The sequence below is a fragment of the Centruroides sculpturatus genome, unplaced genomic scaffold (assembly GCF_000671375.1).
Source record: "Centruroides sculpturatus isolate CEXI.00-Female unplaced genomic scaffold, Cexi_2.0 scaffold341, whole genome shotgun sequence".
Classification (NCBI taxonomy): Eukaryota; Metazoa; Arthropoda; class Arachnida; order Scorpiones; family Buthidae; genus Centruroides; species Centruroides sculpturatus.
The window spans coordinates 466,570-480,471 of NW_019384623.1; the positions used below are offsets into that span (position 1 = coordinate 466,570).

Consider the following 13,902-nt stretch of genomic DNA (forward strand, 5'->3'; position numbering starts at 1 on the left):
TATTCAACGGCGATTAAAATTATTTATATTAATGATGTCTCCAAAGTTCAACGAAGTTTTCACAGAAAAATAAGTTATCAGAAATCGCGGCCGCGGTTTGCTGCGCTGTTCCGCGACGAAAACAAGCTTGAGCAACGGCGATGTCGAATGGTGCACACTCGGTAAGTAATCCTACAATTTTTTGTTTATAGCGTAGTTTATACGGATTATTTCCAAAAAAATATACGTATTTTGGAAATGTTGAGTCGGATTAGTCTAGAATCGATTAATTTTATGGAAGAAAACCTTTCACACAGCCATAGTCCGTAAACTTCACACGTGTCAGGCTGTGATTAGCTGTGATTCCTACAAAATTGATTCATAAAGAATGGAACGTATCTACCTTCTTCTAGGGGGATCGACTGTATATTTAGATTCTTAATAGCTACTACAGTAATTTGCTACTATTCCAAAGGACTTAACCACGGCTATTTAATTTGAAAATGGACTAAATTCTTTACACCCGAGCATATTTTAAACATTTGTCCATTTGGGCGCGAAGTAGCCAAATCTGGCAACCTTGCCTCGTGACAAGTCCCATTCAGTGTTGCCAACATTTGATAATGGAAAAATGGTACAAAGAATTAGCTTAATAAGTTTTGCTTTTATTGAGAAGTTGAACTTTTTCTGTTTTAATCTCCGCGAGATGTTAGAAACATCGATTTTTTAGAAAATAAACTATCAAGGCCGCGGGCCGGAGAGAAAGCCTTAACGGGCCGTATTCGGCCCGTCAGCCGCCAGTTTGTGACCCTTGCCGTATAGAAATAAACCAAACCAATAGACAGAAATTTATAAGACGTCATTTATAGTTATTTTTATCTATTTCGTTCCGTTATAATCATTAATGAGTTTCGTTTTGTGCGTGAATAAATTTGTGTTCAAGCGTTACGGTTTCCATTCGACTGAGTGCGTAAAATATGACGCTGTAATCTATAGAAAATTTTTAGCGTTAATAAATCATTGAGGTAATTGTGTTTATCGGGAGTGTAGAAGTAGACCGAACGGCTGACATATGAAATTATAGAAAAATATAACTCTTTGTATTTTCCACCAAAATTTTTAAGGACCGGGTACGACAATTTTAACATTTTCTGTCGTTATCGTTGTACCGCGTCACTTTTCTCCACCCGAAACAATTAATTGTTTGGAGCCTCAAAAAATCTTTTGCGAGATTCTGCCGGATCGGAAACCGGAAAGAAGTCGACTTTGTGACAACGTGCATGAAGAAAGTACCATGTCCCAAGAGAAATTAACGAAATTTGAATATTTTATATCGAATCAGGGCAAGAATTTCCCTAGGAATTCTTCACGAATTGTCTGGATATAATTTTTAACGAAATTTATCTTTCTTATTGAAATATATCCAATCTCTAAATAAACTTTGCTTTAAAAAAGAACGAACGAGTAGTTTTCTAGAAAGAATATAATAGTCTGTACCTGTGCCGAATTATAGAAATTCCAGACCTTAGCCAAAAGTAGTCATCTTGGCCCACAAGAAGAGTCAATAATTTTAAATTTATTACATTTACCAATAGAACCTTCCTGGAAACCTACTAATGTTATCGTTATCATTGGTCGTTATACACTTAAAATTTTATTCATTTATATGTAACCTTACAAATTGATTTACGGCAGGAAACCGGACCAAGGCAATATCTACATTGCCTATGGCTAAATCTGCCAGTCTATTTCCGATTTTTCCATTTTTCATTCACCATTGTGATTTCCTTAATTTAACTAACTTAATTTGTGGATTTCGATAATCTTTTTTTCTACCTCAAATCCTTATCAATTTAAAAAGTCTCGAAAGTTCCTTTTTTCTCTATCTTATTTAAAATTTGCAAGCGGTCAATAACTTGAAAATGACGTTACGAATGAAGTCCTTTTATATCTCGATAACTTTATTTAAAAGGACTTTGCCAGAATTTACAGTTAACATTTGTAACGTTTCTCTTATAAAAATTATTTCTGGATCAAATACACATAATAATTTCACATTGTTCCAGTCAAGAATATAATCACGTAGAACAGTGATCACCAAAATGAAACTCCACAGTCGATCGAATACTTTTTAAATGTAAAAGATATTCGTAATCTTAAAATAATAATTTTTTATATTGTATTTAGGTATGTAAACTACATGTTATTTTTATTTTAAATCTCAAGTTCTAAAATTTCTTGATGATTTCTGCTGTATGAGGTGCGTAATATTGTTCTTTACTAATACAGGAATGCGCAATTAAAAAAAATATATTGGATTTATGAGATTAAGTAAGCGCAACACAGAAGGAATGTTTCCAGGAAGGATTTTCTATGTAAAATTGGCTCTATTTATAACTCATGTTAGATATGTGAACAAAATCTGGAAAACTCCACATTGGGCAGGTGTAAACCTCAAACCAATTACCAGTTATTTGCGTCCAAGAAGGTTTTTTCCATAACCCGTACCCGTTGTGGATTCGGCCAGCCCAAAACGCGTACGAAATAGTTAGGGACTGGGATAGATATATCCGGACAGTTATTCATGAAAAATTCCTAGGAAATACTTGCCCTGATTCGATTCTAGGTCCTGCAGAGCCGTAGAGTGATGCCTCAACCGCCTCGACTTTCGTCAGCTCTTTAATATTGCCACAAATAACAAGGATGGTTTTCCAAAACACAAGTTTATTGCCAGATTAAACAACAACAAAAATAAATAACATTTCAAAACAAAATCTTAAATGTACAGCTACAAACGCAAGAATAAGGAGTTTACTCTCTAGAAACTTCTGAAACACAATCGTTCCATGAGCGTACTCTATTCGAATAGGTTTTGAAGTTATGATGTGTCTCTTCTGATTGGTTAAGAACTACGGTTACTGTCTCTCCGTCACTGTTACTTACAATGTTGTTCTTAGCCACGCTAATGTCTATTACATTACATAGGGCATTATCTTACCGACACCCCATTAGCAACAAATATTACAATTGTAGAACCAGACGTCATTCAGAGAGAGAGAGATAGAGACAGAAAAGAAAAAGATGGTGTTACGTAAACACCAAATTCTGCAGTATTTATTTAGAAGTAATCTGTCTTTCGAAAGACTTCTTTTTATATTGGGATAAGGTTTAATAAATAAAAATATATTCGCATTCTTGAAATTTCTAGTTTAGGAAAATGGAAGGAATATTTCTTGTAATTGTGTTTAAAAGGAGTTAAATAATTGGCTATTTTACATGAGTATATTTGTGATTGGAACGATATTAATCTATTAACACGGTATACGAATTATCAATTAATTTTTGTATAAGTGAAGCGTTACAAATATTATCTAAGTAATCGAGTAAACGCTTCAACCGCTCAAAAATTGTCAAGCGCTAACGCTTTCTGTAATGTCGGCATCGGATACGAATAAAAACGTTATAATTGTTGATTCCCTTGGTGTCACCTATCATAACACACCGATAATTCATTATTATTAACTTTCCCAACTTACTTAAGTTTAAATTGTTATTTAATATATTTAAAAGATTGTTTACACTCAAGTTCAATTTTGTTTCTAAACAGTCACACTGATCTTTAATATTTAATATTCTGTCCTTTTCTATTACGAAAAGGACTGAATTTTGCTATTATTTCGATATAATTAGAGGCAAAAAAACCAAGATTAAAGTCAACAGAAAAGGTGCGCTTCATCTTCTTAATGTATATTCTGATAATCAATTAGCGCAAATCTTTCTAAATTATCACGAGGAATATGACGGCGTTTCTTATCATTTTTGAACAAAATGATTATTGTCACTCCATTAAAATTTTTAGACAAAAACAACAGCGTTGTTTTGAAATTCTCGTCCTCCCATTTAAGATATTTTTCAAAAATTTCGCGTCCAGTCCAGGCATATTTTTGTGACGTGCGGTCGAAAACAGGATTTTACGATGTCACCAGAGTTGGCTTATGATGATTAGAGATGACCCTATGGACTATGATGTCAAAAGGGGCCCATCATAAAATGTATATATATATATATATATATATATATATTGTATAATATATTACATTATATACATAAAAATATATATATGTTTTGTGCATATAATCAAATATATAAATTTAAATTCTGAAACTATGTGAAAAGATAAAAAATATATAAGTATTGTAAGTATAAATAAAAAGAAAAATGAATATTTTTACAAGTATACGTTAAAAATAGAAATATTTTATTAATCTTACACTAAAAATATTTACAATAACTGTATTAAAAGTTTCTTTCTCGCTTTGTTTTTAGCAAACTGATGTATAATAAATCCCAATTTACTGAAAGATCATTCTCCTTCACAATTTGTTACAGGAATTGTTAAATGCATTCGATATAATATGTAGCCTACATGTTTGGAAACAAATCATTTTCGTGCAACCATTATCGGGAATGGAATTTTATTTTCAAATTTTAATTTAACGAATGAATAAAACTATACCATCTTGCCAATTAACGTTATTTCTAATTCTTTGGGAGAGAGTGACTTTGATTAAATTTTCATAATTTTCTTGCAGACTAGAATTTGTGTCGTTTAACTGTGTGGAAAATACAAATATTTGTGCTTTAAGATCATATCAGAATCAGGGGCGTCCGTATATTAGAGCATGTACAGTACCTCTCCTTTGTCGTTGGGTTGCCCTTTTCTCAATTCCCAAGTGACTTTTACGGTTTCATTTTATTTTTAAACTAGTTACTCATTTTTATCGCAGAAAACTTTTTACTGATGACAAAATTAAAACGGCCCACTAATGGCCAAGCGGTTCCGTTCTCTGAACACTGGGAGTTTGGTCGTGGGTTTGCGTCTTGCCACGATGAGCTGGCCACATGGAATTTTCTGGATTTTTTACGCGTCTGTAACGCATTAATAGGGGCCAGTTACCCTTAAAAAGACCTCCCGGAAGGCATTTCCCCTAGGCAGATCACCCAAGTATTGCGTTGCCGTAACTTAACTAAACAAATAAAATTAAAACAAAAATATTTGTACTGGATTGCCTATTGTTCTAGTAACTGTTACGAGTGAGAATAACACAGGGTTTTATAATTAAAGTTCCACTTTGAAATGGCCATAAAAGGAAAACTACTGGACAAAATGTTATCAAACTTGGTAACAGTTTACAGGAAGTCATGGGATTTTGTTTTCCGCAAAAAAAAAAGTTCGAAAACTTACCACCAGCGGGGAACAACGCTGTATGCCATATTGTTACACGAAATAACACATGAAGACATCGGTTGAAAATGTTTTTAATCATTTCTAACACGTGTTACAATGTTCAATGTGGCGTCCACCATTTTTGTGAAAGCCAGTTAAATCCATAACAGTAGCTTTTAGCATATCAGGAGGAATGTTACGGACATGTCGGTGTATCGCATCTTTCAATTCCGCCAAATTGTTTATGTTATCATCATAAACAGTGGCTTTGAGGTAACCTCATAGCCAGAAGTCACAGGGGTTGAGGTCTGGTGACTGGGGTGGCCAAGAAATGGGAAAGTGTTGGCTTATAATCCGGTCATCAGTGAAATGTTGCTTAAGTAAAAAAATGACAAATGTACCAATGTGAGGTGGAACCCCGTCCAGCATAAAAATCGTGGTGTAAAATGCCACGTTGCTTAAGTTCAGGTATCACGAAACGTCTTAACATCGACTCGAAGCGAGTAGCATACGGCCCGTAACATACACTACAAGTCGTAGTGTATGTTACAGGCCCAGCTGTCGATTGCTCTTCAAAAAAAAAAAAAAAAAAAAAATCCAATTATGACACTAGCTATCATACCACACTAAACAGTGATTTTAGAAGAATGCAATGAAACTGGGTGGATAATACGAGAAATTTGTTTGGCCCAAATCCTGCAGTTTTGGGTGTTGAATCCCCATTTAGGTAAAAATGGGCCTCATCCGTCCACAAAATGTTACAAGGCAAATGTTCGTCCATCTCCATCCGTGCAAGGAATTCCAAAGCGAAAGATACTCTTACACAGGATCCTTAGGTTCAAATTGTTAAACAAGTTTGATTTTGTATGGGTAGATCGCAGCACTTTACGAACGATTTTGTACACCGTACTCAATGGTAAGTCCATTGGACGTGCAACAGCACTTATGCTGCATGTTCCGTGTATGTTTTCCATTATTTCTTCCTCTACTGCTAATGCAACAGCGTCCTCGGTTTCCACAGAAACAGACTTCCTTCTGCGCCTAGGTGCAACAGATAACAAACTTGTGGCTTCAAACTTTGCCATCATTTTCCTTAAACCTTGTGGTGCCATTGGCTCTCGGTGTATTCGTCTTATGGTACGATACTTTTGCAAAGCACGCCGTTCATTGCTATCTCATTCATAACAACAATTAAAATAATTAACGAGAAAAGCACGGTCTTGCAAAGTTATAGACATCGTTGACTCGTTACAATGAGAGCTGACGAAGCTAATTTTAACAGCTGAAAAATCAACTGCCGTGTAAAGCGCATTTGCATAATTGTAATTTGCTTTTCTCCTGCCGTAAGCCATTGCGATTTTGCATAACCACACAAACAGTTTCGTTTTAGAAACGATTAAAAACATTTTCAACCGATGTTTTCATGTCTTAATTCGTTTAACAATATTGCATACAGCGCCATTCCCCGCTGGTGATGAGTTTTTGAACTATTTTTTTTGCGGAAAATAAAATTCCATGACTTCCTGTAAACTATTACCAAGTTTGATAACATTTTGTCCAGTAGTTTTCCTTTTATGGTACTTTCAAAGTGAAACTTTAATTATAAAGACATTGTATTTGTTATTAACTGAAAATTTGTTCTAGCGGGTCGAGATTGTACGGTCGACTACAAAGATACCACTGTATTTGATTAAGGCGTTTTTCGAGGGATTAACGCGTTGCTTACTGGAAGCAAAATGAAAATAGAAGAATGGCATAATTTTAATTTGCACTTGGTTAGCGCCATCTAGGGTCATTCAGAGAAACTATATACGAAAATAACTAGTCAATGATGCCAAAATATATGTACTGTATCATAAAATGTGCGCATTCTTAGTTTTAATTTAAAAAATCCAGCAGAGGGATGCATAACTTATCGAACAAAAACGCTAAGACATATTAGCACAAAATTAAAATTGTTTGTGGCCACATTTGTTACGAGATCTTGTTAGATTAATTAAAAATATAAGAAGTTTTTTAAGTTTAATTTTGAGGATAGAGACGAGTTTTATAAGAAATGACAAATGCTAACAACAAATAAAATATGATTAAGTCTGCCCCTTCTCGAGATAAAACACTTCTTAATCTTCTCACTCCCTCGATCTTTAACCACTCTTAATAATGTCATATATATGTTACCATGCCAAATTCTGTTTTTACCTTCCCGGTTGTTATGTATACGTAACAAAGCATTGAATCACGTAAAATTTCACCTTCCGAGGTTGTTTTGTGTGCAAAACTCCATGTTTTGATAACTCCTGAATCCAAAAAAGTCAAAACGGAAAAAATTCGGTGTATGTGTATTTCATTATCTCAGGATGGGATATGATTAAGAAACAAAATTTGCATGGTAACTTTGCTTTAGTATAAGGGGCATTAATGCTATTAAATTTTGGTGGTTAAAGGTCGAGAAAAAGTTAGTGGGGTCAAACTTAAAGATTTTACTCGTTATTAGCATTTGTAAATGTTATAAAACGCGTTTCTACCATAAAAATTAAACTTTTATATAATTAATTATAAAATGGCAAAAAGTTTTTAAACAAAATCGCGTAACAGATGGCAACACAGACAAATTTTATTTTGTGCTAGTATGTTTTAGGCGTGATTTGCACTGGACGCGAAGCGTAACAGGACAGAGAGCTATAAACGAAACGTAAGCGTACGTAACCCAGCGAAGTGTTAATACTTAAATAAGAGCTAGTTTCCCATAGAAAGTCCTCCCGGGGTATCCTCTCTCGGCAGATCGCCTACGTGTCGCGTTGCCATAAGAAGTCAACCAAATCAAATAATAAATATGGATTAACATTTTATTAGAAGTGCCAATAAATGTAAATATTGATTGAAGTGAATAAAAAAACTCACACAAAATTACATTGTTGAAAATTAAAATCTTTTTATTGCTTTGCTCTTTATTTATAGTTATTGCTTGTACAGGTTTATTTTCAAATATACATATTTGAATTTTTTAAAAATGAATATACAAAATTCCATGATTATAAAAATTCTTAAATAGAATTTCATTACAATAATAGAATGGTCCATATTTTCCAATCATATCAAGTTTTTTAATTCCATTAATCGAGGTCGTAATCGTTTAAATTTTGTGCGTAATTCTGTAGATCATTCTGAGCGCTGTTTTGTTCTTGAACGTTGCTTTGGGAATATTGTTCTTGCCCGAGACTATTCTGAGAATATTGTTCTTCACCGAGATTATTCTGAGAAAATTCTTCGTTTTTAAGATTATTTTTCAAAGAATTTTCTTCCTCATTTGATTCTCTTAATTTACTATTCGATCCGGAACAAGGATAACAAGCACAGGTTTTGGGATGAGCCAACCTTTCCGTTAATTTGTATCCGTCGTCGCACATTAATTCCACGTCGGTCACTTCAACGTCTACCGGAGAACAACACTTGCAAGAGGATTTATATTCTTGAGATTCTGCCACGTAAAATAAATGCCAATTAAAATGCAATAAATCGATGACTGCTTTTTGCTAATTTTTCATAGAACTGATACTTTGTGTACACAAAAATCAAGTTGATTTTTGTGTACACAAAATACATTTAAAGTTTTAAATCCTTTACATATTGGCATGTCAAAAAAAAAAATAAATCCAAAATTTTTAAATTAGGTTTTTTTAGAAACAGTGCAAACTGCCAAAGTCATCTATCTCCCCGTGAATAATAATTATTTCTGTATCACGTGCTTCATGCAGGAGCTTTCTAAATAATAATCGTACTTTTATTCGAAAGTGAAACTGCTGAAAAAGATGTGGGCAGCAATTTAATTAGTCTATTTAAACTTAAAAAAATTAGATAAAATATTCACTGCACAGCATTTTCATGTTATAATATTGTCAAAAAGTATCATATATAATATAATAAAGTTGATTAGCAGAAACCGTTACCAAGTTTCTGGAAGACGGAAGAAGGAAAAAATGCCAGATAAGAAAAGAAGAGAGGCAGTTGGAAGAAATCATTGAGAAGGTTTGCCGATCATTACAAAAATTGGTAAAAAAAGTTCAGGATTCCTTACACACGTCCTAGAATATTGTGTTGTAGAAAAAATGATGTTGTGATGATGGTGGTATGAAATGTTCCCGTTTACACGGTCTAAAAGAACACAGTACACACTTCCTTTCTAACAATAACAACAAAATTACATTTTAATGTCTCCAAATCAGCGAGTGACTCTCTGGCACCCACCATCGAGCAACACTCCGGCACCCGACAATTATTTGATAATTACAATACTGGTTCCTGACCAGCCACACAGCTACCCACTCTGGTTAGCTCCCCGGTACTGCCTCCACACACAACACTGACTCTACACACCCCACAAAGGAAAACCCACAAATTTTCCCTGTCTAGGCGGGACAATCTCCCCCACATACTTGGGGATACTGTTACCTCACCCACCTGACACGTGTGACAAAGCTGTGGACTGTCCATCAACACTTGCTGACATCCACACACCTGACACATGTTACAATTGAACTTAAAATATTGAAAAAAATAAACATCGCCAGAAGAACAAGAACTTCCGCACTAAAGTACCCAAGAAATAGTTGCAAACGTAGCGAGAACTTCTACTAAATTTAAGCAAAGGAGACTTGCAATAGCTAAAATATTTTCATATCATATTGTCATTGAGTTATATAGTATTTCATGGTTGACGAAAAACGACTACATAGAAAATAAATCTTCTTACTTAAAAAAAACTGAAGACATGAATCCAGATGTCAGGTTCAAGAGACACATGAAAGTGTCACGAATGGTGATCAGTCTAGACTCTAGAGCAGTGTTTCTCAACCTCTAACGAATCGTCGCCCCCTTCAACGTAGTATCGCCCTCTTCACTACAAAATTCCGATGCCGAGAGACAAGGCTAACGCCTAATTCGTACTGCATTGAATAGACTAGTGACTAGTATAATGTTATTTGTTTAATTATTATACAATATAACGAATAAAATATCTAATTATTTTTAATATAATGTTTTACTATATTGCCCAGAAAATTGTTTTTCGCTCCCCAAAATATAAATTATTAATCGCCCCCTCAACATGGAAAAACGCCCACATGGAGGCGATATCGCCCCCGTTGAGAAACACTGCTCTAGAGAAATGTTAGTAACAATAAAGACCCTTGATATAACTTTTCTATAGATAAGGAGTTATACAGTAAAGTATACAGTATTAAAAAAATTGGCACTATCCTTCAGAAAGCAATACAGTATTCGAACGACAAGTATGTGTCTGACCAGATATGACACACTATTCCTGCAGTATAGGATGGCCTGCTTTTCTAACGAAGATAACGTTCCAAATGTCCCCCAGTTGAAATAGGTAGAAATATCCTGTCATCAGCAAAAGCAAAATGTCAATGAGAATGGCTGAGAAATCGATCCTTTGAAAAAGTGGAAAACCACATCAAGCTGAAACTTCGCCAGCTTATCACGAAACACTTCCAGTAAACTTGAAAGCAAAAATGAGGAAAGTAGTAATGTAAAAACAAAAATGAGGAAAGTAGTAATGTGAAAACAAAAATGAGGAAAGCTGTCGATTATGGACAGACTCTGTCCTAAGACAGATTGAACTAAAGCTCTGACAATAAAAAATTAAAGCGCTGATTTGACAAATACTTGTCCGTAATTATGTTGACATATTTACGTGTACGCAAATAAACATGCACTTACAAAAACTTTTATTAGTAATTTTATTCCGCTGTACTGAACTTTCAAAAATGTAAAAAACCGTTTATCTCCTCAAATAATGAATGAAATTAAATTTTTTATTTTATCAAGATACGTTTAGAATTCGCATAGTCATTGTTTTCCATTTTTATACACAGTTTTGCAATTAATGTTGTGTCATTTATTGTCTTAAAATGAATATTACCAAAAACGAATAATGTTTGTTACTGGAAACGTATCTTGTTTTAGTTTTTTCGATAGTAGCTTTACTATCGAAAAAACTAAAACAAGAAATGTTTATTAATCGAAACTCGATACGCGCTCGTAAAACTATTTTTTTTTCTGTCTTTATGTGGTCTGTCACGTGTTTTCCATCGGTACATCTGATTGAAACCAATAATCCTTCAACTCTCATTTTACGAAACAGATAGAAGTCTTTGAGAGTAACATCCAAAGCTTAAAAGATTAAGAAAGCATTGTTTTGACCTTCTTGGTCAAATATTCATTAACAGAGTAGGACTGATGAAACAATGTGAAAGGTACAGAGAGGGAGTAACAAAAAAATGGTTTTCAAGACTATTTTTGATAAGGAGTTTGGATACAGACAAAATACGTAGCTGCAGAAGTTACTTTGAATGTGGTCTTCTGCAAATACTTGTACTATTAGGTATCCCACGTACAACATGGTACTTCTACGACACGGTTTCGCTCTAACACTGTTTGAAAACTGGGGATATCCCCCCGTACAACACGACTTCTGGTTTCGCTCTAACACGGTTTTGGAAATCCTCTTTACAAAAATTTCACAATTTTTAGGCGTAAACTTCGTTATTCGATATATTTTTATTCAACCAAGCACGCGTTATCTCAAATTTGCCCACGGATTTTATAATATTGAAATTTTCAAATTAATTTTTTTTGCTTTTCGTCAGGTTTACTATGAAAACTGATAGGACAAAAAAGAAAAAAAATGCACTAACTTCCTATCAACCAGGTCTCTTTGTCGTTGCTCAAAGACTTTAGCTCTTAAGATTGTCACTGTGTTTTCGTTTCATACATTAATTTTCGTATTTAGTAAAGTTTATTTAAACATTTTTAAGTAAGTGTTAACAAAGTGTTAAATTAACTGTAGGTAAGCAATCATTCATAGAATGGCGTTATCTCGATACTCGAACAATTCGGTATTCGAAAGCAAATTCTGAAAAAAAGTCGTTCGGTACTCGATTGAACAAACGCGACATGCTAGGACAAATTTTCGATTAATGATATTTTACTTTAAGTTATTATTTTTATCATAAAAATTTTTATGATAAAAATAAAAACTATGAAAATGCTGCTGATACTTCTGATCAAGTGAGATGACGACGATACTTTGTAAAAAGAAAACGCCATGGTTTAACGAAAATTAATATTAACGCGTAATGCGGTACTTTTAATTGTGCTTGTTAGTTAATTATTGATCGGAAATAAATTATCGATTGCTTTAATAAACATATTTCTCTTAGTAACGAAAAAGATTTGTATACTTTTGCTAACTTCTGAAACGTAATCCTATATTTTGTACTAGTCCTTTGTTTCGTACAGCACGGATTTGTATAACATTGCACTTTTTCGGAACGAATCTACCATGTTAGACGAGGGATACCTCGTAGTATGTTATGTTAAAATTTCAGTTTTATTTTGATTCTACCACGAAAAATTTATTATAATGACTTTCGTTACATTTACAATATAGAAGTTTGATATAAATACGATGTTATTTACTCTTATGTAAATAATGTGTTTGCACACGATATTTTTATCTATGTCGTGTATTCTACAGGTACACACTTGGGTAATGATTCTATTTCCTAGAATAAGTTTAATATTAAAAATTCGAGGGTAGTTACGAATCATTTGATGTTGATATATGTAATATTCGATCTGATATATCAATATTATCGGTAAATTTCTATTCAAATTTTAATTTTTCATCTCTTAGGCTAATTTTCTTTCAGAAATAAAAAAATATTCCTCTATATCGCTTATTTTGTTTAATAATGTGTATTTACGAGACACCAAAATATCTTTTTATTCTCTATAAACAAGAAGTAGAGTCGTAATTTTTGTTTTGCAAAATTTTCTTTTGTGAAAAGCTGAATATTTATTTAATGCTGGCATACACAACAAACATTATTATTATAAATTTGACAGACTGATATAAAACTTTATATTCCAAGAATATTAACTTAAATCGCCAGAAAGATAAAACTGCGCCGTATTTCTTTTTTAAAATTTGACTTCCTTCTTGAAATTAAATGTTTAAATAAAAGCGAATCTGGATTATAAACCGTTCATTTAAAATGTTCAACATTATCCTTAAGATGTTCGTTCGATATTCAAAGTATTAAACAGAAATTGTCAATACAAAAGAAGTAAAATTTTACAACTCTGAAAATAAAGTAAATCCTCGATTTAACGGATTATTATTATTATTATTATTATTTTTTTTTCAAATCCAAGTGTCACTCTCTTAACGTCACGACACAACCGGAGTATCTAGATATATCATAATCCAAAGATGATTAAACGTGTTAAACTTTGTTTTTTTAACAATGTAATTTATTTGTTTATTTAAAGTGTACATTCCAAAAAACTGTTTGTTTATTTATTTCGATTTAGATCGTATACTTGTTTATTGCGGTCTCAGAACTATGGCGACTACATAAGCAATAATATATACCTACCAGTTGTTACCCGCGACTTCGCCCGGGTGGTTTTGCAAGCAAACACCATTTATATTCAGTATTTCAACAACCATAGTAATTGTTATTTAACACCTACCGCTGAAGAATAATGAGAATTGCTAAGAATCAAACGAACTGTTTTCAATTTGATCAATTTTCTGAAACGTTTACAAAATCGTTCTATAATCGAACCAATATGCAATAACAAATTCGAATTTAAAACGGTTCGAACATTTT

The 13,902-nt window shown here is 33.2% G+C and overlaps 1 protein-coding gene and 1 pseudogene across 1 annotated transcript in view; both read right to left on the reverse strand.

Moving 5' to 3' along the window:
- Nucleotides 1-5,294: 5,294 nt before the first annotated feature.
- LOC111625548 lies at nucleotides 5,295-5,993 on the reverse strand (annotated as a pseudogene).
- A 2,161-nt stretch (nucleotides 5,994-8,154) lies between these two features.
- The window catches only part of LOC111625545 (hemocytin-like), a 47,759-nt gene continuing 42,011 nt past the window's right edge, over nucleotides 8,155-13,902 (reverse strand). Inside the window, exon 13 of the mRNA XM_023368709.1 lies at nucleotides 8,155-8,684. Within this exon, the coding sequence (XP_023224477.1) occupies nucleotides 8,320-8,684 (365 nt within the window). The 3' untranslated portion in view covers nucleotides 8,155-8,319. The remainder of the gene's footprint in view (nucleotides 8,685-13,902) is intronic.